The 26,127-nt window shown below is 41.5% G+C and overlaps 1 protein-coding gene across 1 annotated transcript in view; it reads left to right on the top strand.

Annotated features, from left to right (window-relative positions):
• Positions 1–26,127, top strand: part of RYR3 (ryanodine receptor 3) — a 557,133-nt gene that overhangs the window by 176,311 nt on the left and 354,695 nt on the right. The window contains exon 2 of the mRNA XM_061430666.1: positions 7,260–7,379. Within this exon, the coding sequence (XP_061286650.1) occupies positions 7,260–7,379 (120 nt within the window). The remainder of the gene's footprint in view (positions 1–7,259; positions 7,380–26,127) is intronic.

The following is a 26,127-nucleotide window of genomic DNA, read 5'->3' as shown; positions in this document are numbered from 1 at the left end:
GGACCCTGCCTTCAAGGGGTAAATGGCCAACTGAGAGAAGTTGGGAAAGAGAATGTGGATACAGTCTGTCCAGACTGGATACCAGGCTCCACCCCTTGCCACCCGGAGACCTTAGGCAAGTTACTTAACTGCTCTGCACAGGGGCTTCTCATCTGTCACATGGAGATTACAATAGTACCTACATCACAGCATTGACATGAAGTTTAAATGGGTTATTGTCCATAAAACACAGTGCCTGTTACACAGTCAGAGATCAGCAAATGTGAGCCATTTCCAAATACATAACTGGGGATACGGCATATTGTGAATAATCATTATGCAAGAGGACAGTAATAATTGCTATGGAAGTTTGGCAGGAGAGGCATAGTGACCTGGACTTCATAAAGAATATGGTATTTAAGCTGAGCTTGGGAGGCCAGCGAATCTGTGTTCACAGGAAAACAGGGCAAATCAAGGCATAGAGGTAGAGATGGCAAAGACATCTGTAGGGAAGAAGTTGGAACGTGGAGGTCCTTATATACTGGTTTAAGAAATTTATATTTGTTTTGTGGACAGTGTAGAGTCATTGTGGATTTTCAGCAGGAAAATGATGAAGTCAGGGCTGTGCCTCCAGTAAAAGACCAAAGGAAGACTGCTTTGGGTATTGTTATAGCCTTGTTCTGAGCTCTAGAGCTCCAGTGTCTGCTTCCTCTGGTCCATATGTTGCAGAAGAGGGGAGAGAGAAGACTCAGATAGGAGGTGATGGTGTTTGAGCCTGGGCTGAAGAGGGGTTGGATATGTCATTGACAAATACAGGAATCATAATAAAAAGATGAATACATGGAAAAGGAAGCCTTTTGATACAATGGAACACATTGGTTTGAGGTGTTGAGAAGTCCATGGATCAATAGGTGGAGATTTGGAACTATAGAATGCCATCAGGTTGGAGGTGTGTGTGAGTGTGTGTGTGCTAAGTTGCTTCAATCGTGTCTGACTCTTTACAACCCTATGGACTGTAGCCCACCAGGCTCCACTGTCCACGAGATTCTTCAGGCAAAGATACTGGAGTGGGTTGCTATGCCCTTGTCCAGGGGATCTTCCCAACCCAGGGATCATCTCTTATGTCTCCTGCACTGGCAAGCAGGTTCTTTACCACTAGCCCTACTGGAAGTACAGATGGCTTAATGACTCTCAGAATAAACCTGGAAGCCTGAAGAATGAGTGAGATTTCTAAGGGAAAATGACAAAGACCCATCCTTGAGTGATCCCTATATTTAGGGGTGGCAGGAGAAAGAGAACATGGGAAGGATCCATCGGAAAGGGAGGAGAACTAGGAGAATATGGAGTTGAATGAAGGAAGGAGGGATTTCAAGAGTTGAACAAAGGAAGGAGGGATTTCAAGGAGGAGCATTCCATGAACTCTGAGCAAGACTTATTTGGGAGATGGTAGGCAATAGGAATGAAGGAAGATAAGACGAGAGGTGGAGGGGAGAACTCAGTGGTGGAGACATTTTCAAAGCCAGGCAGAGACCTTTTGACTTATTTGGTAAAAGAAGGAAAACCTTCTGTGGTCTTATGCAGATAATTTCTTGGGGTCCCAGGAAATTCATAACGCCCACCCAAGGACAGAGGCTGGGTCTGAAAGGTCTTACTGTTTCTGATTATTATGCCCTCCAGACTAGTGCTTTCTTCCCTTTAGTTTGCCTCTCTTTCTATTATAGATGGAAGCTATTATTATTTGATATTGACTGAGTTAAGTCTGCTATAAGTCCTATGAAAAAGGAAAAAATTTTATGATTGTGTTTCAGTGAAGCAAGGTTCAAACAAGTTGAGAATGTTACCAAAAATAACCCTCATAAATTTATTTATTGTTTGTTTTGATTTTTATTGGAGTATGGTTGCTTTATACTGCTGTGTCAGTTTCTGCAGTACAGCAACATGAATCAGCTGTACTGATTCATATATATTCATGTACACATATATCCCCTCTGAACGGAATTTCCTTCCCATTTAGGTCACTGCAGAGCATCAAGTAGAGTTCTCTATGCCATATAGTTAGGTTCTCATTAGGTGTCTATTTTGTACATAGTATCAAAGTATGTGTATATGTCAATCCTGATCTCCTAATTCATCCCACTCCCCTTTTCCCCCTTGGTATCCATGTTTGTTCCCTATGTCTTGATTTCTACTTTGTAAATCATCTATACCATTTTTATAGATTCTACTTATATGATTTAGTACACAATATTTTTAAAACTCCCCAAACTTCAAAGTTGTGGTGTTTTATCTTTCCAAAAAATCAATCATTTTCCTTGCTCAGGTGGAGAAAATAATGACGATGGCAGTGTGCTCTCTTGGAACCGGCCAATTTGCTGAAGGGGAAAGCAAGAATAGTGCAATGAGAAAGCAAGCAAGAGAGAAGAATGCATCTGTAGAGTAAAAGTCCAGTTTGGGATTTTAGAACTGGATTCATTCTAGGTCATGACAAGCAAGTTTCATTAGAGTGTGTTACCAAAACAGAGGGGCAATCATTAGGTCAAGGTATTCATTTCGAATTTGGAAAACTCAGCAGTGGCCACAGGACTGGAAAAGGTCAGTTTTCATTCCAATCCCTAAGAAAGGCAATGCCAAAGAATGCTCAAACTACTGCACAATTGCACTCATGTCACACGCTAGTAAAGTAATGCTCAAAATTCTCCAAGCAAGGCTTCAGCAATATGTGAACCGTGAACTTCCAGATGTTCAAGCTGGTTTTAGAAAAGGCAGAGGAACCAGAGATCAAATTGCCAACATCCACTGGATCATCAAAAAACACAAGAGAGTTCCAGAAAAACATCTATTTCTGCTTTATTGATTATGCCAAAGCCTTTGACTGTGTGGATCACAATAAACTGGAAAATTCTGAAAGAGATGGGAATAGCAGACCACCAGACCTGCCTCTTGAGAAACCTATATGCAGGTCAGGAAGCAACAGTTAGAACTGGACATGGAACAACAGACAGTTTCCAAATAGGAAAAGCAGTATGTCCAGGCTGTATATTGTCACCCTGCTTATTTAACTTACATGCAGAGTACATTATGAGAAACGCTGGGCTGGAGGAAGCACAAGCTGGAATTAATTTTGCTGGGAAAATATCAATAACCTCAGATATGCAGATGACACCACCCTTGTGGCAGAAAGTGAAGAGGAACTAAAAAGCCCCTTGATGAAAGTGAAAGAGGAGGGTGAAAAAGTTGGCTTAAAGCTCAACTTTCAGAAAACGAAGATCATGGCATCTGGTCCCATCACTTCATGGCAAATAGAAGGGGAAACAGTGGCAGGCTTTATTTTTTGGGACTCCAAAATCACTGCAGATGGTGATTGCAGCCATGAAATTAAAAAACTCTTACTCCTTGGAAGAAAAGTTATGACCATCCTAGACAGCATATTCGGAGAAGGCAATGGCACCCCACTCCAGTACTCTTGCCTGGAAAATCCCATGGACGGAGGAGCCTGGAAGGCTGCAGTCCATGGGGTCACTGAAGGTCGGACACCACTGAGCGACTTCACTTTCACTTTTCACTTTCATGCCATTGGAGAAGGAAATGGCAACCCACTCCAGTGTTCTTGCCTGGAGAATCCCAGGGATGGGGGAGCCTGGTGGGCTGCCGTCTATGGGGTCGCACAGAGTCGGACACGACTGAAGCGACTTAGTAGTAGTAGTAGTAGACAGCATATTAAAAGGCAGAGATATTACTTTGGCAACAAAGGTCTGTCTAGTCAAGGCTATGGTTTTCCCAGTAGTCATGTATGGATGTGAGAGTTGGACTATAAAGAAAGCTGAGCATCGAAGAATTGATGCTCTTGAGCTATGGTGTTGGAGAAGACTCTTGAGAGTCCCTTGGACTGCAAGGAGATCCAACCATTCCATGTTAAAGGAGATCAGTCCTGAATGTTCACTGGAAGGACCGATGTTGAAGCTGAAACTCCAATCCTTTGGCCACCTGATGCAACCTGACTCATTTGAAAAGACCCTGATGCTGGGAAAGATTGAAGGCAGGAGGAGAAGGGGATGACAGAAGGTGAGATGGTTCGATGGCATCACCAACTCAATGGACATGAGTTTGAGTAAACTCCGGGAGTTGGTGATGGATATGGAGGCCTGGGATGCTGCAGTCCATGAGGTTGCAAGGAGTTGGACACGACTGAGCAACTGAACTGAATTGATTCATTTTGAATAGATTGTCCACAAGAACCTTGAAATTACTTGAGATGATGATTAAAGCAGAGTGGAGAAAGGCTGTGGGCTGGCCTGTCAGGTGTCAGCTCCATTATTACAATATTAACATATCACCTCTTACAAAACCTGGTGTACTTCATGAAACCCTGGAAGAATTCTTTGCCCTTGGACGGCACTCAATAAATGTCAGTTGAATTCACACAAAAATGTTTATCAAATTCCCCAATTGTCATTAAGAGTCAGATAAAGGATGGGAGAAGTAACTAGTCTGTTGATAGATTGCCAAAGAAGATGTGGAGATTGGCTATCATGTGTCTCAGAATAGAAGATTTTTGGCACCTGAGTTGAAAAGTAATCATCTGAGTTGGCACTGAGGATTGTGAGGGGAGCTAGAGTTTCTGGAAGAAAAGATAACAAAAGTGGGAGAATTTGCAGCCTTCAGTTAATGGGGCTTCCTCGGAAATAGCGTTATCTGGAAATTCCCAGATTTGCTTTAAAGCAAAGGGATAAAGGAAGAGAGATAACAAGAGGGGAGAAAGCATACATCAGTAAAGGGATGAGTAAACTAAATAGAGTTGGTAATGGCCTAGAAGGGGTTGTGTTCTGTGTTCCACTAGGGAGTGAGAGAATTAATGAAATGAGTTAAATTAACTCATCTCATGATTCCAAATGGTGCAAAGATTTCCGCGTCAAGCACTCTTTGGCTCCAGATGTCTGTCTGTTGAAGGTTTGTGGTGCTAATAGCTGCTGTCTGGAGGGAAGGCAGGTACAGGCTGCCATGCCAGGTGGTGTCTACAGCCAGGTCAGTCCAAGCTGTACAGTTCCAGACAGCAGGTGGAAAAAAGTGAACATGTTTGGAGAAGGGTAAGTTGGTCCAGAGCCGCACAGTCACGTGTATCCCCCAGAGTGCTGACTTGGACAGTGCCTGCATGTGAATGCTCTTCAGGAAGTGGTTACTGAGCCAGGGCAATTCCTTTATTTCGTGAGTTGATTGGTAGCCTAGGTTATGAGGATGTGAATTACAGCACAGGTCAATTTCAGAAGACAAATAGATCCCTGAGGCAGCTAGTGCAAGATGGTTTGGGCACTTGAGGGTGGAAAGAACATGGGAAAGGTGATTATGGAAAGAGATTCTCTAAGACACATATTATAAAGAAACCTTTGTTGACTTTCCCTTTGTGAGAAATCTGGTCCATAGATCCAGTTCTGTGATTTCCAAATGCCTGTTCCCACTGGTGAATGGTACGTGGGTAGGAGATACTTAAAGTATTTCTCAACAGGGGGTCTTCTTGACATTTTGGATGGAAAAATTATGTGTTTTGAGGAATGCCTCTTGCAGTACAGACCATTGAACTGCCACGCCCATTTCGTGGCACCTTTCTGAAGTTTTGACAACTCAGAATCCTCCCCCATTCCCTGTGCCCCCCAGGGGGATGGTATTGGGTCTGGGATCTGGAGCATACTCTGCCTGGGGAAAAACTTCATTTTTTTCAGAGATCCCCCTGAGCCCACATTTCGAGAGAAGTGATATTCTGGAGTTTTCTTCTGTCTCAACTCAAATGAAGACTGAATTCTGAAGCAGAGGCTTGAATTTATTACTGACTCAATTTAGTGATGAACAGTGACATTTCAGGGCTAGTGAAAGGATGGAGCCCTTTTTATTCCTTCAGTGTTCATCTCATATGTCTGTGATTTGTGACGTCTCAAATTTCCCTGTCACCGCTGGCCAATCCCTGGGCATTGCAGACCTTTGTGGGGGTTGGTCCTACTGAATCTCTTCATGCTCCCACCACATAGAGGATTTCATTTTTCCATGTGACTAGATGTGTTGTAGGCACCGTGGAGCATGTCTATTTAGTGTGCCTTTCCAGTACTGTAGGATAGGATTAACACTAAGACAAGGGGATCTGGAACTGAGACGAGAAACAGGAGAGCAAGCGCTGAGAAGAAGCACTTACACCTGGGGCACCTCTGGTTCCCCCTTTAATTCAACTATGCCTGGAAGTCTTCTTTGATGTTTGAAACCCGAGGTCAGGTGGCGGTGGAGAGAGAGCATGTGGACTGACAGGTTGGAGGAGCAAGGATGGAGGGATGGGTAAGGAAGAGGTTTGCCGCTCCTGGTCAAGCAGGGTTGTGCAGGGGGTGATCATGTTCCTGTAAATGGAGGTCAGCCTCATTTCTGGACCATCAAGCAGAGGAATGCCACTCAGGTGTCTGCAATTGGAGGAGGGCTGCTTTTGAGGCTGCCGCCTAGGAGGAAAGTCCTCTCCTTGGCTTTTCTTTTTGACCACTCGTCCTTCCAGCCTGGATCCTCAAGGCTTCTCTCAGTCTTCCTTTCCTTTTAATCTTCCTTAGATGCATATCTAAAATGCATCTCCTTTCCCATGTAGATTATTACAGAGTATTGAGTAGAGTTCCCTGTGTTATATGTGCTTGTGTTTATCTGAATCACTTTGCTGTACACCTGAAACACACCACATTCTCAGTCAGCTATAACTCAATATAAAAGAGAATTTAAAATTAAAGGCATCTGCTGGTATCCTCCACAGCCTCCTCTGTCATCTCCGAATGCGTTTCACTGCATACATCCCTCTCCTCCAACAAAGTATGTCTCTTTCCAGCCTGTCATAGAATGGACCTTCCCTCCACGGATCCTGCCTCCCTCTGATCTCTGCTGCCATCTCAGTTTCCCTCATTGTTTAATTGTTTATTTGGAGAAATTGCTTAGGTTTAGTTTAAGGTTCCCTCAAGGGTTGAAATCCTCTGCTTACCTGGATGGTGTGCAGTTTGTATGTTTCAGAAGGGAGGCTCACGCTGTGAACTTAAGTAGTACCTCTCTTCCAAGTCCTTGCCACCCCACTCCCCAGAGATGAGTAGAATCCTGACTCAGAGGAGGAGCTCAGGTATGCCATGCGAGGAACAAACTCTCCTTTATCTAATATTCAAAGGCATGTGCCCCTCAGCAGACCTGATGAAGATGCAGCAGGGTGCCTTAGGGGCTTGGCTCTGTGTTGGGAGGTAGTCCCTTGCTCCTCACATGGGTCTCTGTTCCCCTGGCAGGAAGATGAAGTGGTCCTCCAGTGCATCGCCAACGTTCACAAGGAGCAGAGGAAGTTCTGCCTGGCAGCCGAGGGACTCGGGAATCGCCTGTGCTTCTTGGAACCCACTTCAGAAGCCAAGGTGAGATTAACCGTCTGCTCTGCACCTTCCCTCTTGGCCTCCCAAGCAGTCGTCCGGGGATGGGACTGCTGGGAAGTGATGATGAGGGTGAGGAGGGTGGTGAGGAAGAAATTCGAAACACATACTTATTTTTGAAATGGGAAGCAGATCCCATAACTCTCCCCAGCCTAGAAAGTTATACAGTGGAAGCCCAGAGGAATGCGAAGAATTAATAGTACCTATCTTTAAGTGTTCAGCAGCACATGGGGGAGACGCCTTGAGGTCACTGTCAGTCTTCAGGGAGAAGATGCTTTTATTATGCCCTGAACACCTTCCTTGTTGTTAATTCCTAGAAATCTAAGTGTGTTTTCTTTACTCCCAGCTATCATTTTATTGCCTCAGCGATTCGTGGGTCCTTGGGCCTGTGTCTCACAACAAGCTCATCACTTTCAGTTGCGACTGTGCCGAGGTGGTTGTGACTGCCTGCTGTGACCCAGGGGCAGAAAGGAATGTTTGCCCTGGTCCCCGCCTGTGTGGGGGCATGTAGTGTTCTCTCTCCTCAGTGAAACTTTGCCTCCTCCATTTTCATTTGCTTTCTACTTTTCACAAACTGTATGTCAGGTGGATCTGTGTGCCCGTATTCTCACAGTACTTTGCAGTCCTGGAAAAACCTTTGTATCAGTCAGGGTTTTCTAGAGAAACAGAAGCAATAGGATCTCTTCCTTTTTCTGGACAGGTGGATGGATGGATACAGATTTATTTTAAGGAATTGACTTATGCAGTTTTGAGGGCTGGGAAATCTGAAATCCATAGGTCAGATCAACTAGAAACTCAAGAGTTGAATCTGTCTTAAGGCAGACATTTTTTTCCTCCAAGAAACCTCAGGTTTTATTCATAAGGCCTTTGAATGATTGGAGAAAGCCCACCCACATTATCAAGGGTAATAATCCCTTTTAAAGCCCACTGATGTTAATTATATGTACAAAGTATCTTCACATCAAAATCTTGATTGGTGTTTGATTAAATAACTGAATGCTATAGTCTAACCAAGTTGGCATACAATTATCCATCACCACACCCCCATACTCAGTTTTTCCTATAGAATGTTTTAAATCAGAAAATGGTTATACTTTCCAGCAAAGCCGCCTGATTAGTATGTCATTTCTCCATGTTAACATATATAGCACAGACACATGCAGTTTGGCCAAATCCTAGAACATCAAGTGTGCCCCATGGTGGCCACGCCTCCCTGAAGCCTCTCTGCTCTTCATCAATTGCCTCTCTCCCATGTAGGGAGGTCCCTGGTCCACGAGCACAGGCATCTGTCAGTAGCACCAAGGACAGAGTCACATTCAAATAAATGGCAGAGCAAAGAGACAAAGAAGATTTTTATCTTTTAGAGGTCTTAGGTTTTATTTCCCTAAGGTCTTTCCTCATTTACTTTTGCTCTTAGTTAGGTATTTTTCTCTTCATTCCCAGCAGTCTGGGATAATAGGAAAATCATTAGATTATAAGTAAAGAAGTTGATTCTCAGCCATTAGCTCATCATGTGACCATGAGCAAGTCACTCAGTCTTGTTTCCAGCTTCTTCATCTTCCAGATAAGATTCAGTCTGGTGTAATGAAAAGAATATTGGTCTGAATTAGAAACCCATGGTACCATTTGCTAGTCATCCATTGAGTAAGGTATAGGACATTGGTTTAGGGCATTGCTCTGGAGCAAGACTCTGAGTCTGAATCCTGTGTTCACCACTCACCAGCTAAGCTAGGGCCTTGAGCAAGATACCTCACCATTCTGAACTTAGTTTTCTTCATCTGCTTAATGGAAATTTAGTAGTAACAACTTAAGAATGTTGTTATTAAGATTTAAATTAGTTAATATTTGTTTAGCAGTCCATGGGGTCGCACAGAGTCGGACATGATGGAAGCGATTTAGCAGCAGCAGCAGCAGCAGCAGCAAACTCTATTTCAGTTCAATTCAGTCGCTCAGTCGTGTCCGACTCTTTGCGACCCCATGAATCACAGCATGCCAGGCCACCCTGTCCATCACCAGCTCCCAGAGTTCACTCAAAATCATGTCCATCGTGTCAGTGATGCCATCCAGCCATCTCATCCTCTGTCATCCCCTTTTCCTCCTGCCCCCAATCCCTCCCAGCATCAGAGTCTTTTCCAATGAGTCAACCCTTTGCATGAGGTGGCCAAAGTACTGGAGTTTCAGCTTTAGCATCAGTCCTTCCAATGAACACCCAGGACTGATTTCTTTTAGAATGGACTGGTTGGATCTCCTTGCAGTCCAAGGGATTCTCAAAAGTTTTCTCCAGCCCCACAGTTCAAAAGCATCAATTCTTTGGCACTTAGCTTTCTTCACAGTCCAACTCTCACATCCATACATGACCACTGGAAAAACCATAGCCTTGACTAGAAGGACCTTTGTTGGCAAAGTAATGTCTCTGCTTTTCAACATGCTATCTAGGTTGGTCATAACTTTCCTTCCAAGGAGTAAGCAGTCTTTCAATTTCATGGCTGCAATCACCATCTGCAGTGATTTGGGAACCCCCCAAAATAAAGTCTGACACTGTTTCCACTGTTTCCCCATCTATTTCCCATGAAGTGATGGGGCCAGATGCCATGATCTTAGTTTTCTGATTGTTGAGCTTTACGCCAACTTTTTCACTCTCCTTTTTCACTTTCATCAAGAGGCTTTTTAGTTCCTCTTCACTTTCTGTCATAAGGGTGGTGTCATCTGCATATCTGAGGTTATTGATATTTCTCCCGGCAGTCTTGATTCCAGCTTGTGCTTCTTCCAGCCTAGCGTTTCTCATGATGTACTCTGCATATAAGTTAAATAAGCAGGGTGACAATATACAGCCTTGACGTACTCCTTTTCCTATTTGGAACCAGTCTGTTGTTCCATGTCCAGTTCTAACTGTTGTTTCCTGACCTGCATACAGATTTCTCAAGAGGCAGGTCAGGTGGTCTGGTATTCCCATCTCTTTCAGAATTTTCCAGAGTTGATTGTGATCCACACAGTCAAAGGCTTTGGCATAGTCAACAAAGCAGAAATAGATGTTTTTCTGGAACTCTCTTGCTTTTTCCATGATCCAGCGGATGTTTAACCATTGGCTATTGTGATTTACTAGTACCTAGGCCAGATTACCTAAAACAAATTAAAGAGAACTATGTATCATAACCTAAGAATTCTTTGCATCCCTCAGGTGTAAAATAATAACCCATACCACTCAGAAGTGTATCAGGGATGAGAAAAACCCTTGCTAACACCCACTTGACTGACTGTTCTTATTTTGGTTTTTCATTTTAAATTTAAAACAAGATAACACAACTGAAGAAGTTTTGTAAGACATGTGTCATCTATGACTGTATTCCCTGTCCCAACTATTTTCATTTTTGTTTTTCACTCTGGCCTTTGTCCACATGTACCCATATATTTTCAAAGTCACACTCATCATGGATATTCAGACCTTCTGCCTTTTTTCTTTCACATTTCATCCAGTTCCATATTGCTATGTAATCTTCATGGTTATTAAAGAAAAATTCATGTACGTGGTTTTTGTTGGTTTACTCTTGCTTCCTGAATTATTTTCCAGGAGAAGAATTAATGGCAACAGAGTATAAACAACATTAAATTGGTTTTCCAAAAGGATAAACCAGTTGTTAGAGTTGGCACCCATGCTATCATTGCATGAGTGTGTGTCTCTTCTGTATGTAGTATGAAGAAAGTGCACCATGCGGGCTTCTCACAGAAAAACAGGATAAGTTCTTGGAAAGGATAGATAGGTCTTCAGAATTTCCTGTCACCACTCCTGGGAGCAGCCTGCTAGATTAACCCATTTTATGTGGCTCCAGGCTTTCCTATAGTCGGCTCCAGCTGTGCACACCCCTCTTCTGTCCTGTTCCCTCCCTTTTCACTAGCTATTTCTCCTAACTCTCTACCATCAGATTTCACAACCAATGGTGCCATTCTTACGCTCTTGGAAACTAATGTTAACCATGCAATAAAATGAGAAGGTGTGTTTTTTCCTGAGCCTGGCAAACTGGGTATAAGGCACAGACCTCAAATGTCACTTTTATCAACTGGCTACAGAGCCAGCTGGTGACCTTGGGCCATCCCAGTCAAGGGTATTTCAACTTAGTTGAGACTCAGAGAGGTAAAATTGAGATGAACTCTAGGGAGAAGAAAGACCTCAGAGAAAGAAGACATGAGATAAGGTACTTAAAAGATATTCTCTGTGTACAAGTCCTGAGAAAAAAGAGGTCATATTGAAGCAGGGAGCAAGAGGGTAGAAATACAGGAAGCAAAAGTTTTAGAATATCAACACCTGCCATAGACCAGGAACTGCTGAGCACTTGGGAGAGTTCTTGTGACTTTGAGTCTTGTTTGTCATGGCCTTTTCTGAAGGCCCCTGAAATTGCAGATATTAATTCACAGAAGCACCCTTATTCAGCTTTTCATTCAAATGAGCACAGTGTGAGGAGTTAAAAGGTATTTTGTTTTGTAGGGAAGATTCAGTGTTGAAACCAGGGAGCAGGCAACATTGAAGGGAAATGTTGCTTCTCTGTTTTTATTAATAGCAGCAAATGCTTATGGATGGTCATTTTGTAAAATTATTTATTTTTAATTGGAGGGTAATTGCCTTAGAAAATTATGTTGGTTTCTGCCAAGCATCAACATGAGTGAACCATAGGTATATGTCCCCTCCATCTTGAACATCTCTCACACCTCCCTCCCCATTCCATCCCTCTAGGTTGTTACAGAGTCCTGGTTTGAGATCCCTGAGTCATACAGCAGATTCCCAGTGGCAATTTATTTTATATATTGACAGTCATTTTTAAGTGGAAAATGTATTTCCAGGAATCAGAAATCATCTATTTTTCCTCTAGTTCTTAATATTGTGTCTCATCTATGTTGTATCTGCAGTGTCCACCAAGAGGTTGCCTTTGGTTCAACTTAACATCCAGACTCATAAGATGCTGGTAGACCCCAATCTGCTTAGTAGGACAAGAGCCACAGCTTGCCTGCTGGGAAGTGTCAGGCACTTCTGCAGAAATCCTTGCAGCCTCCAGGGTCTGCCTTCTGAATCCCCACCCCAAATGACAGCTCAGGCTCAAAGAGACAAGGTCCACATCAGGCAAGTGTAGAGTCACCATGGCTTAAAAGGCTCTGTACCACAGGAGCTGATGTATCTTGTAACAACTCCACATGCGTAGCTTTTGAAGGACCACCCCTGATACAAGGGTCATCACACTTGGGGAATCACAAATAGAGGGCTTTCTATGAAGTACTGGTGATCTTTCCAATCCAGATGCAGGCTACAAATTAGGGATCATTTTCACCCTAAGCAATGTTCTCTCATAACATAATTAGCATATCAGTTTTATCAGGTTGTCCCAAGAACAAAACTGGACAATTAACTGAAGGTCAAATTCTCAGGCAAAAAGAGGAGAGTTTCATACGCCTTACCCCACAGGAATCTTCAGTGATGGTAGTTATTTACGATCATAAGCCAACACCTTTCCAAATCCTGACTTCTACCTTCCTTAATTGTAGAGCACCAAAAAAGAAGAAAAATATGGGAACTTTTTGTTGAAAATCAGTTGCAACAGACCAAGGTTTGTTTGTTTCACCAATTTTAATAATGAAACTGATGTTGATGAAGTGAAACAGTTTACCCTGGTGCCCTTTAAAAGTCAGTGTCACATCTGAACTCTTTGGGCTCTCACAGAAAAATGTTCCGCCTTTCTGTCAGGGAGTACTGTGTCTTGCTGACCATGGTTTACTCAAAATGGAAAATCCAGTTTCAAATCTAATTTTCAAATTGAACATTTTCCAGGAAAATTTTATTCCTATTGTTTTCACCTCCTCTTTTGAAAACTGAAAAAAAATAGTCTCCTGTGGTTTCTGAAAACTTGTATAGGTGCTGAACACCCAGAATTAAACATCTGTGTTTGTGCAAACATCATTATGTCAATGACATAAATTAGAACAGAATTCTTGGCTAAAAAACAAAACCCTTATTTTCTGTTGCTTTTATTATCTTCAGCTCAGAAAGATTTACTGTTTACTCCTAAAAAACTAAGTCTGTGCAAATTTATGGAAACAGAGGCTCAGCCTGAAGTTGTATACCTTTTTTTGAACTTCTCAATATAATTTTAGTGTGTAGTCTTCTCTATGGCCTTGAGATCTTATAAAATCCAAACTATGATAAAACTGTAAAAATCCCATGTCTTTTAATATAGAGATTTAAGCATTGAAATTCTGATCTTTTTTTTTTAACATTTATCAAGCATTATAGTCTGTGTGTTGTGTACTGTTGTGGGTGCTTACACACTCTCATTTAGTCTTTACAACCTATGAAGCAAAAATTGTTCTCATTGATTAAAAAAAAAAAATAAAACAATTGAGACAAAGTTAAGTGACTTCCTGAAGATGGTTCATTCCAAACTCAAATCACTGTCTAATTTCTATAATACTCAGGAATAGAGAGCATTATGATTCTTATTTAATGATAAAGAAGCCATATTTCTTCAAGTGGCTAGATTTTTAAGAATACCCAGGGAGATCTCCATACGCCCTCCCACAACCTTGTCGCATCTGTCCTCTGAACGCCTGACACTCCAAAGTTAGAAATATGTATTTGCTTAAATCAAACAGAATCCATTAAAATGCAAATGCTCTCAGTACATGAAGCAATATTGAAATTTTTATAGCTAACTTTTTTTTATAGATATAAAGATTATCATATTTTTTTCTAGAAAGTATGTTTTTAAAAGAGTGATAAGGCAGATGTATTGTGCCTCTGTATTGGGATATAAGGCACAGAAGCACTGTAAATGGGAGGGGTGTGTCAAAACATCCATTGCATTGATTTATGATGGTTTACCTGTCTTTTCTCCTGCACTCCACCACTCTATGTTAAAGTTGAGGATATGGGTATCATCAACTTTAAAGTTAAAGATTATATGGGTATACCTTAGAGATATTGCACGCTTGGATGCAGACCACTCCCAATAAAGTGAGTCACACAATTTTTTTTTGGTTTTCCAGTGCATATAAAAGTTACATTTACATTTTAATATTGTCTATTAAGTGTACAATAGCATTATGTCCAAAAATGTACATACCTTAATTTAAAAGTACTTTATTGCTAAAAAATGTTAACCATCATTTGAGCCATCACTCAGCTGTAGTAGTAACATCAATGATCACAGCTCACTGTTACAAATATAATAATTTTAAAGAAGTTTGAAATATTGTGGGAAGTATCAAAACATGACACAGAAACACAAAGTGAGCGAATGTGGTCGACAAATGGTGCCAAGAGACTTGCTTGACATAGGGTGGCCACAAGCCTTCAATTTGCAAAAAAAGGAGGTGTAATATCTGCCCAATTTGGAACATACTGAATTCAAATGCCTGGAAAACATCAAGAGGAAATTTTGATAGGCATCTGGATATACGGAGCAGAGAGGTTGAAATGGAGATAATATTTAAGAGATTGGCTTAAGGTTAGAGAACTATGCTTGGAGAGAGTGAGTGGAAAAATTATGGATTAAGAAGGGAAGAGAAGAGGGCTTGAAAGTATAGATATTTAAAGATGAGTAGAAGAAGAGAAACAGAGAATGAGGAGGAGAATCCTAAGAAATCAGAGGTAAAGTAGGCATTTGCAATGTCATAGAAGCCACAGAAACCAAGGGAAGACTGTCAAGGAGTATGGTCCACGTGGTAGAATATCACTTGGAGGCAAAGTAATGTGAGGTTGGGATGTCCATTAGATGTAGTAACACGGAGGCCAATGGCAGTCTTGGTGAGACCTTAACCTCAACAGGCTGACAAGCACAGAGCCAATTTGCCAATTTAGCAGAGGTGGAGTCCAAGTGGAAAATGAGAAAGACAGCCAGTGCAGAAGTCTCTGAAAGAGAGTGATGGCTGGAGAGGGTCAGAGGATAGAAGGATTTTTATAATAGAAGAGACTTAAATGTGCTTAAGACTTAAGCATGTTCCCATGCTGATGGAAAGGTACAAGTCGAGAAAGAGAAAAAAAAGTGATGCAAAAGAGGGAATGGATGATTTAGTGTGCAAATTGCTGATATAGTGGGGAAAGCTGGTATTAAGAACATAGGTGAGGAACTAGCCTTCAAACAAAAGAAGAGCTCTTATATCATTGAAGAGGAAGAAGGCAAGGATAGGACTAACCCTGTAGGTTTTGTGCAGAAAGTTTTGGAGAGTGAGACAAAACACTTGGCAGGGGTCTCTAACCCCATGCCATGGACTGGAACCAGGCCACACTGTAGGAGGTGAGCAGCTGGCAAGCAAGGGGAGGTTCATCTGTGTTTACAACTGCTCCCCATTGCTCACATTACCATATAATCACAATGTACAATGTAATAATAATAGAAATAAAGTACACAATAAATGTAATACACTTGAATCATCCTGAAACCATTCCCCCATCCCTGTCCTTGGAATAATTGTCTTCCACGAAACCAGTCCCTGGTACCAAAAAGGTTGGGTACCACTGGCCTAGAGGAGACTAGTGCAATTGCTGAGCAGTGTGAGGGCCCAGCTGGAAGAGCCACTTGAGGTTGGTAACCATAACTTTTCAGTGCTACCAGTTTTCCAAATTGTGTCATCTTGTGCAGCAGCCCACCAGAAGCATGAAGAAAATGGATAGTTTAATTCTGCCAGGGTTAAAGTGTTGCTGGGTAAGTGTGATAAATGTCAAAAGGACAAGAGAGTTTAGGAGACTAGACCATGGTATCTTGGAATTTAAGCTGAATTGGGAAAGAACTGGGAGTGAAAAAAATTAAGGGATATCAGTAGTGATAAGAGTAATTGCGTGAGCAAACCAACTGGAAGGTGGCTGCATGGTTAGACAGTGGGGTGTGTCCCTGAGAGGCTTCAGAGGAGACCAGTTTGGCTGAAACTAGGGCCCAGGTGTATGACCGTGATAGACAGTGGCTGAACTGCAATGTAGAATATCACTGATGAAGAGGAAGAAAAATAGCTGAGAAACTGTAATATATAATAGATTATTCATATAGTCCATTAGTTGCCTAGGGCTACTGTGACAAATTAGCATAAATTTAAGTGACTTCAAATAGAAATTTATTCCCTTACAGTTATGGAGGCTAGAAGTCTGAAATCAAGGTGTTAACAGAGCTACTGTCCCTCTGAAGCCTCTGTGGGAGGATCCTTCTTGCCTACTCTGGTTTCTGGTAGTCCCGAGTATTCCTTGGCTTGTGACAGCATAACCCCAGTCTCGGTCTCTGTCTTCATGTGGCCCTTCTCTCTGTGTGTCTATGACTTCACATGGTGTTTTCTCCTCCTTATGAGGACATCAGTCTTGTTGGATAAGGCCTCACCCTAATGACTTCCTCTTTTTTTTAATTTAAATTTATTTATTTTGATTGGAGGCTAATTACTTTACAATATTGTATTGGTTTTGCCGTACATCAACATGAATCTGGCACGGGTGTACACGTGTTCCCCATCCTGAACCCCCCCTCCCACCTCCCTCCTAGTACCACCCTCTGGGTCATCCCAGTGCACCAGCTCCAAGCATCCTGTATCCTGCATCGAACCTGGACTGGCGATTTGTTTCTTATATGATATTATACATGTTTCAATGCCATTCTCCCAAATCATCCCACCCTCTCCCTCTCCCAGAGTCCAAAAGACTGTTCTATATACATTTGTGTCTCTTTTGCTCTCTCACATACAGGGTTATTGTTACCATCTTTCTAAATTCCATATATATGCATTAGTATACTGTATTGGTGTTTTTCTTTCTGGCTTCACTCTGTATAATAGGCTCCAGTTTCATCTACCTCATTAGAACTGATTCAAATGTATTCTTTTTAATGGCTGAGTAATACTCTATTGTGTATATGTACCACAGCTTTCTTATCCATTCATCTGCTGATGGACATCTAGGTTGCTTCTATGTCCTGGCTATTATAAACAGTGCTGTGATGAACATTGGGGTACATGTGTCTCTATCAGTTCTGGTTTCCTCGGTGTGTATGCCCAGCAGTGGGATTGCTGGGTCGTATGGCAGTTCTATTTCCAGTTTTTTAAGGAATCTCCACAGTGTTCTCCATAGTGGCTGTACTAGATTTCATTCCCACCAACAGTGTAGGAGGGTTCCCTTTTCTCCACACCCTTTCCAGCATTTATTGCTTGTAGACTTTTGGATAGCAGCCATTCTGACTGGCATGAAATGGTACCTCATTGTGGTTTTGATTTGCATTTCTTTGATAATGAGTGATGTTGAGCATCTTTTCATGTGTTTGTTAGCCATCTGTATGTCTTCTTTGGAGAAATGTCTGTTTAGTTCTTTGCCCCATTTTTTGACTGGGTCATTTATTTTTCTGGAATTGAGCTGCAGGAGTTGCTTGTATATTTTTGAGATTAGTTGTTTGTCAGTTGCTTCATTTGCTATTATTTTCTCCCATTCTGAAGGCTGTCTTTTCACCTTGCTTATAGTTTCCTTTGTTGTGCAGAAGCTTTTAATTTTAATTAGGTCCCGTTTGTTTATTTTTGCTGTTATTTCCAGCATTCTGGGAGGTGGGTCATAGAGGATTCTGCTGTGGTTTATGTTGGAGAATGTTTTGCCTATGTTCTCCTCTAGGAGTTTTCTGGTCTTACGTTTAGATCTTTAATCCATTTTGAGTTTATTTTTGTGTATGGTGTTAGAAAGTGTTCTAGTTTCATTCTTTTACAAGTGGTTGACCAGTTTTCCAAGCACCACTTGTTAAAGAGATTGTCTTTTCTCCATTGTATATTCTTGCCTCCTTTGTCAAAGATAAGGTGTCCATAGGTGCATGGATTTATCTCTGGGCTTTCTATTTTGTTCCATTGGTCTATATTTCTGTCTTTGTGCCAGTACCATACTGTCTTGATGATTGTGGCTTTGTAGTAGAGCCTGAAGTCAGGCAGGTTGATTCCTTCAGTTCCATTCTTCTTCCTCAAGATTGCTTTAGCTATTCGAGGTTTTTTGTATTTCCATACAAATTGTGAAATTATTTGGTCTAGTTCTGTGAAAAATACTGTTGGTAGCTTGATAGGGATTGCATTGAATCTATAGATTGCTTTGTGTAGTATACTCATTTTCACTATATTGATTCTTCCAATCCATGAACATGGTATATTTCTCCATCTATTAGTCCCTTCTTTGATTTATTTCACCAGTTTTTTATAGTTTTCTATATATAGGTCTTTCGGAGAAGGCAATGGCACCCCACTCCAGTACTCTTGCCTGGAAAATCCCATGGATGGAGGAGCCTGGAAGGCTGCAGTCCATGGGGTCGCTGAGGGTCGGACACAACAGGACGACTTCACTTTCACTTTTCACTTTCCTGCATTGGAGAAGGAAACGGCAACCCACTCCAGTGTTCTTGCCTGGAGAACCCCAGGGATGGGGGAGCCTGGTGGGCTGCCGTCTATGGGGTCGCACAGAGTCGGACACAACTGAAGTGACTTAGCAGCATATATAGGTCTTTAGTTCCTTTAGGTAGACATATTCCTAAGTATTTTATTTTTTTCGTTGCAATGGTGAATGGAATTTTTCCTTAATTTCTATTTCTATTTTCTCATTATTAGTGTATAGGAATGCAAGGGATTTCTGTGTGTGGATTTTATATCCTGCAACTTTACTATATTCATTGATTAGCTCTAGTAATTTTCTGGTGGAGTCTTTAGGGTTTTCTATGTAGAGGATCGTGTCATCTGCAAACAGTGAGAGTTTCATTTCTTCTTTTCCAATTTGGATTCCTTTTATTTCTTTTTCTTCTCTGATTGATGTGGCCAAAACTTCCAAAACTATGTTGAATAGTAATGGTGAAAGTGGGCACCCTTGTCTTGTTCTTGACTTTAGGGGAAATGCTTTCAGTTTTTCACCATTAAGGATAATGTTTGCTGTGGGTTTGTCATATATAGCTTTTATTATGTTGAGGTATGTTCCTTCTATTCCTGCTTTCTGGAGAGTTTTTATCATAAATGGATGTTGAATCTTTCCAAAGGCTTTCTCTGCATTTATTGAGATAATTATATGGTTTTTATTTTTCAATTTGTTAATGTGGTGTATTTGATTGATTTGCAGATATTGAAGAATCCTTGCATCCCTGGAATAAAGCCCACTTGGTCATGGTGTATGATCTTTTTAATCTTTAATGTGTTGTTGGATTCTGATTGCTAGAATTTTGTTGGGGATTTTTGCATCTATGTTCATCAGTGATATTGGCCTGTAGTTTTCTTTTTTTGTGGCATCTCTGTCAAGTTTTGGTATTAGGGTGATGGTGGCCTCATAGAATGAGTTTGGAAGTTTACCTTCCTCTGCAATTTTCTTAGAAAAGTACAACTTTCCAAACCTGAACCACGAAGAAATAGAAAATCTTAACAGACCCATCACAAGCACGGAAATTGAAACTGTAATCAGAAATCTTCCAGCAAACTAAAGCGCAGGTCCAGACGGCTTCACAGCTGAATTCTACCAAAAATTTAAAGAAGAGCTAACACCTATCCTACTCAAACTCTTCCAGAAAATGACTTCCTCTTAACTTAGTTACATCTATAAAGACCCTGTGTCCAAATTAGGTCATATTACTAGTTGCCAGGGGTCAATTGCAGGGGGTCATACATTTGAAGGGAGCACACAGTCCAACAAATACTGATGTGAGTGTTCTAATCACCAGGAATGGGAACGAAAAGGGGCCTGAGATTTCAGTGGAGATGGGGAAGGTGAAAGAAATACACAAATTGCAAAAAGGGAGGGAGCAAGGGGTGATGTCACCAGGCATAGGAAGATAGGAAGCTTAAAGGAGGAGTTAACTTGTGGAAGAGCAACAGTCTAGAAACACTCCTGGGAAGGAGGAGGATGCAGACCCTACTTCCTAACCCTGAGTTATCTGAAGAATAAGAGAAAGAACATCTGGAACTGAGAGAACCCCAAGGGAAGATTGTTCACATTGGGCCAGGGACTTTTGTTGTTTTGCGTAGGCGGGACAAAGGACTCATTTCCTATTGGTCTATATGTAATTCATCAAGTTGAAGGACTGGAGTCCAATCCTAGGGATGCTCAGATTCTGCAAATCATGGCCGCATGGGGCAATTCTTCTCATTCAGCAGCTAACTGGTTTCCTGTCCAGAAATTTTCTTTCCATTTCTACATCCATGTTGAGTCTCATGCCCTGCTGTTTCTAACAGTTAAGAGATAAGGGAAACAGACATTCAAACGAATAGCATAAAAGTTAAGAGCAATGCATATCAAGTTTATTAATGCATTTGTCGTTTGCCAGATATCTTGTCTAGTGAAAAAAAGGGGGGGGGGATGTTAACCCTGAGAATTTGTCTCATCTATATTGTTCTCCTTCCTATTTGAGTTAATAATACTGTCTTGATAACATACCTGCTTGAGGCATTACCATCCCTTCTTTTTATTTAAAGACAGTCTGTACCTTTAGAGGTGGGAATCTTCACAGAGAATTTATTCAGTGTAAAGTGGCACCATAGCTCGGCTGCTCATTTGTCATTCACTTGTTCACAGCAGGCAAATGGCCCCAGGTGAATTATGAGTAGGTATTATTCATACCCGGGCTCCTCTGCAGCTCTTAGTGCTTTGCTCTTCAGACCTAATAGCTGCTATTTTGGTCTCGATTAGCAGTATTTTTTCTTCTTCCACCAACTCCTCAACTTATTAATTAGATTACAAAGACTTGCCTTTTTTCCCCCTGTGATTAGAAGAACATCTCTTTTCCAGTTGTTACTTTTACATGGAATTAAAATGATGCATTGCATTTATGTTAGAATTTGTCAAGAACCCCAGGCATGTGACACCCACCATTTTTATTCCTCATGGGTGTTTTAAAACCTGGGGATAAAACCTAAATCATGCTGATGACCTTTTATGTGAGCTTTTGAAATGATGTGCATATTCATAGTTCACAGTTGAAATAATTGTTTACAAAGAACATTGGATAGTGATTCAAGAGATTTAGTTTTGCTCTCATTCCAACATGCTTTAAAATGTTACACAAAATAACCTCTCAAATCTGGTTTGCCTGGCCATCACAGGAGAAGAGTCTTGTAAAGGAAATGTTTAAATTGTTTTAGAAGTTAAGATTTTCAGTTTAGTTGACAACTTTATTTCTCCTTTTCAGTAGTTTTCAGTGGTTTCATTGGTTTGTAAATAGTGACCTGAAACAACTACATGAACTGAAATATTTTTGAGTCATTTGGAAACAGTATCTTGTTGGTTCTTAAATTCCTGTTGTTGTTTAGTCACTAACTCATGTTCAACTCTCTGCAACCCCATGAACTGAAGCATGCCAGGCTCCTCTGCCCTCCACTATCTTCCAGAGTTTGCTCAAACTCATGTCCATTGAGTCTATGATGCCATCCAATCATCTCATCCTCTGCCGCCCCCTTCTCCTCCTCTGCCACCCGCTTCTCCTCCTGCCCCCAATCTTTCCCAGTGTCAGGGTCTTTTCCAACAAGTCGGCTTTGCATCAAGTGGCCAAAGTATTGGAGCTTCAGCATCAATCCTTCCAATGAATATTCAGGGTTGATTTCATTTAGGATCAACTGGTTTGATTTCCTTGCAGTCCAAGGAACTCTCAAGAGTATTCTCCAGCACCACAATTTGAAAGCATCTTAAATTCCCGATGTATAGCAAGCAGTTGATTTTAAATAATTAAAAATGCTATGGAGAATGAGTTTTTCTTCATCCAAATTATTTCAGGGGATGATTACAAATTGTTCTTAAGACAGTCATTTAAGAATTTAGCTGCTTTCTCTGTTAGGATGTTTTCCGATCATTTTTCTTTTTTAAAAAAATTTTATTTTATTTTATTTTTTAACTTTACAATATTGTATTGGTTTTGCCATATATCAACATGAATCCGCCACAGGTATACACGTGTTCCCCATCCTGAACCCTCCTCCCTCCTCCCTCCCCATACCATCCCTCTGGGTCGTCCCAGTGCACCAGCCCCAAGCATCCAGTATCGTGCATCGAACCTGGACTGGCTAACAAACACATGAAAAGATGCTCAACATCACTCATTATCAGAAAAATGCAAATCAAAACCACTATGAGGTACCATTTCACGCCAGTCAGAATGGCTGCGATCCAAAAGTCTACAAGCAATAAATGCTGGAGAGGGTGTGGAGAAAAGGGAACCCTTTTACACTGTTGGTAGGAATGCAAACTAGTACAGCCACTATGGAGAACAATGTGGAGATTCCTTAAAAAAACTGGAAATAGAACTGCCTTATGATCCAGCAATCCCACTGCTGGGCGTACACACTGAGGAAACCAGAATTGAAAGAGACACGTGTACCCCAATGTTCATCGCAGCACTGATTATAATAGCCAATCATTTTTCTTCCATTCCACATAAACTCAGTTGAGCTTTATGCAAAGCCTTTAGATGAGAGCAACTGGTACAAGAAAGCTTTTTGTAAGCCTCTGTCAGATAGCTGTTTTTGAACTATTGAGTGGTTGACAGAATTTAAAAACCCTTTACCCTAATGATCTATTTCTTATTAGAGCACTTTCATCAAAGACTTTAGCCATAAGCCCCACTTGAGCAGTTTACTATACATCCCAACATATTTCTGCTTCAAAACAGATGAAATTATCTTCTCTTTGGGCTGATTCAGGTACAGTACTGCCTCAGAATACCAAGGGTGGAATAATTGATTGCCACCCCACCTCTCCCATACCAAGAGCAGTCACCTGAGACTTGAAATTTGAATTATTATCCTGATAATAATCAAACAGTTCCTTTGCCTAAAGACGAGAGGTTTTAGAATGTAATGCCAGCTCCGAGACTGAATGAACACAAGAAGGCTTACTGTTATCATTCAGCAAAGCATAGTGGATCACGGCTAAAGAGAATTACTTTTTTTGGTGAAGAATTTAACCAAGAAAAACGAGGACTTTATGATGTCCATGAGGAAGTTTCCACAACCTACTCTGATCACTTTTCAAGTTGAAAAATGAGCACTGTGGTTTTGCTCACTCCCTGGTTTCCCAGATAAATTATGTCATGAATGCTTTGTCTTTAAAGATGGTGATCTTAGCCAGCATCTGCAGGGTTTGGCACCAAGCTCACCCAGAAGGGCTGTGGTTCTCAAACTTGAATGAGCACATCCTTATCTTGGGCGGGGCCAAAAATCTGCTTTTATTTTTTTAAACAAACTTCTGCCTGGCTCTTAGACAGTTGGTCTGCAGACCTCACTTTTGGAAATTGTGGCAGGTCTGAATTTGCAGTCATCAGCCTTATACATCTGTTTCCCTGTTTGATTAAGTAATGACAAAGTAGCTAGATGGCATCACAAAATGAGGCAAACTACCACCAACCTTGACTTCATTAGCATCATGTTCACACTTAACTGCAGCCTGCCATGGAAAGTTTCCAATTGCTTTAGTGATGAATGAACTTGCTTCTTTCCCAAATGTGCAAGTTTACTAGAAAGCCAGACATGGCACTCAGCTTCATCTTGTTCACAGAGAACTTTAGGACAGATGGTGCTGGAGGGCAGCTGATTTGAGACATTTATCTTCATGCGGTCTGACAAACATCTTGGGTCACCATGAGCAAGGACTTTACATTTTGAGGTGTGGCATTGGTCTGTTAGTTTCTATCAATGTGTTGATTCTCATGGTACCGAGCTGATACAACCATTGTGTACTGGAGGTATGAGTCCTGATGATGGCTTTTCCTTTCCCCTTCCCTCCCTGATAATCTTCTCTCTCCTCATTGTTGATGGGAAACCTCAGTCACCTGGGTTAGCTACCTAGCAGAGCTAAGGAAGGAAACTCAAGTTAAGGCTCTGTCATATGAACTTGGATGGGTGGACAGGAGCAGTATTCGACATGGTTATTTCCTGGGCACCTTCATCAGGTGCTGAGTGATGGGTTGGGTTCAAGTTAGAAGAGACTGAGTCTCCTAATGATTTTCCTGTGATTATCAAATCTGGCACATGAGCTGAGTGAAAGGTATCGGTGACTTCAGCAAAAGGAGGTTTGGAGAGAATGGCATCCAACAGATCTCCATAGTTCAATGATCTTGTTGATGTTTGTTTGTCCTTCATACTTGGAATACTTCTGGTTAAGGAAGGCACTAGTGAAATAGACACAGACCACTCCACTGTGAGAGTGCTTATTATTAAGTGAGCATTTTTAACTCATGCTGCTACTTCCCGAGGAGCAGTGCTAAATCTCTCTCCAGTGTACATGTTTTAAAATATCTGTGTTGAGTACTATATTCTCCCTTGCAAATGGGGCCTGTGGTGCTAATCCTTGCAAATATGAACATCTCCTGGTAGTAGTTTAGATCAGATATTATGAGGCAGTTGAAGGGGATGGAATACTGGAGGATTTGTACGTATTAGAGAAAAGTTTTATAAAACTTTAAACTATTAACATTTATAACTATTATTTATTTCCACAAAGGTTTTTAAAATTGCAACTTTTATGAACACATACCCATATAACCCTACCGAAAAAAATATTTTCGAATCCGGAAATGACATTTTAGGGATATTTACCAAAATGAAAATTCCACAGAGGGGACAAAAAATAAAAACTGTGTTTCCATTAGGAATTTGGACTCAGTTTGAGAGTAGGAAGGAGGTGTTGGAAGAAAAATTCAAACCATTTGGAAACCAGGCTGTTGTCCTTGGCCTTTGGTGCCCTGAGCTTTGTGTTCACTTCAGACCCTGAGTCCAAGGGCCTCGTGAAGCTAATGCTGCAGTCAAGCAGGACTCCGTACACAGAAGGTTCTCCCTGTTAATAATTGTGGTGATCATTGCCCCTAAGGGGGACAGCGCTGCTGTTGGGTACCCAGTGTCTCTGTTCCATCAGCCTTTAGTTGAGCTTGGCATTTTCTCTGCTCTGTGGGCGCCTCAGAATGCTTCCCCCAATCTTCTCCTTCCTGTTATGCAATGAGAGGCCAAGAGAAACACATTGTCCTCTCCTGCAGCTGCTGGATACCACTTCTGGGTAATGGAGAAAAGCTTCGCCATGGTTTCTAAATTCTCTAACAACCACGTCATTTCACAAAAGGGAGGCAAGAGCAAATGAAATTGCCAAGGAATATGGGGGCGGTGCCCTGCTGGTCAGTGTTCCTCCTACCAAAGCTAAAGGAAACCAAGCTCGAGACTAAAACACAAACATTAGGTTGAGACTAGGCTTTCCTGCCAGCCTGCCCCCCTCAGCTTTGATCTCATCACTTGACATTTCTGTCAATCGTGCTTCATTCTTGCTCTTCCATCCTATGCCCTCTGCTGCTTTGCTTGCTGATGCTGACACCCCTAATTTATTCACAGCACATGGAAAACACATGTTGGTTTCATCTCCTTGCTGACACGCTGCCTTTCCTCTTTCCTGAGCTCTGCTGTTTTTCCAGCATGTAAGCTCTTTGGAATAATAACTTCAGTTTCTCGTAGTAGATCCCACTGAAAACTAGGAATTTAGGGTCCTATTTCTTACTACAGAGCTTGTTGTATTGCCTGTGCTACTCATTAAGTTAGAGTTTTATTTATGGCCATATTTTTTAGGACCATATAAAGAGTCATTGTTTCCACTCTGTCTCTAAACAGTAGGTATTGCTTGCTGCTCCTCCGCACAGCTTGTTTTTGCCAGGTGCAAGTGTTCCGCATTCCCACCTTTTGGCACCTTTGTTATTTAACACGTCAGCCATGCCAGGCAGGAAAAACTTGGCTCAATCAAGAACCAAATCAACCA

The sequence above is a fragment of the Bos javanicus genome, chromosome 10 (genome assembly GCF_032452875.1).
Source record: "Bos javanicus breed banteng chromosome 10, ARS-OSU_banteng_1.0, whole genome shotgun sequence".
Taxonomy (NCBI): domain Eukaryota; kingdom Metazoa; phylum Chordata; class Mammalia; order Artiodactyla; family Bovidae; genus Bos; species Bos javanicus.
Note: the sequence above shows the minus strand (reverse complement) of the source record. Positions and strands in the feature narration are given on the sequence as shown.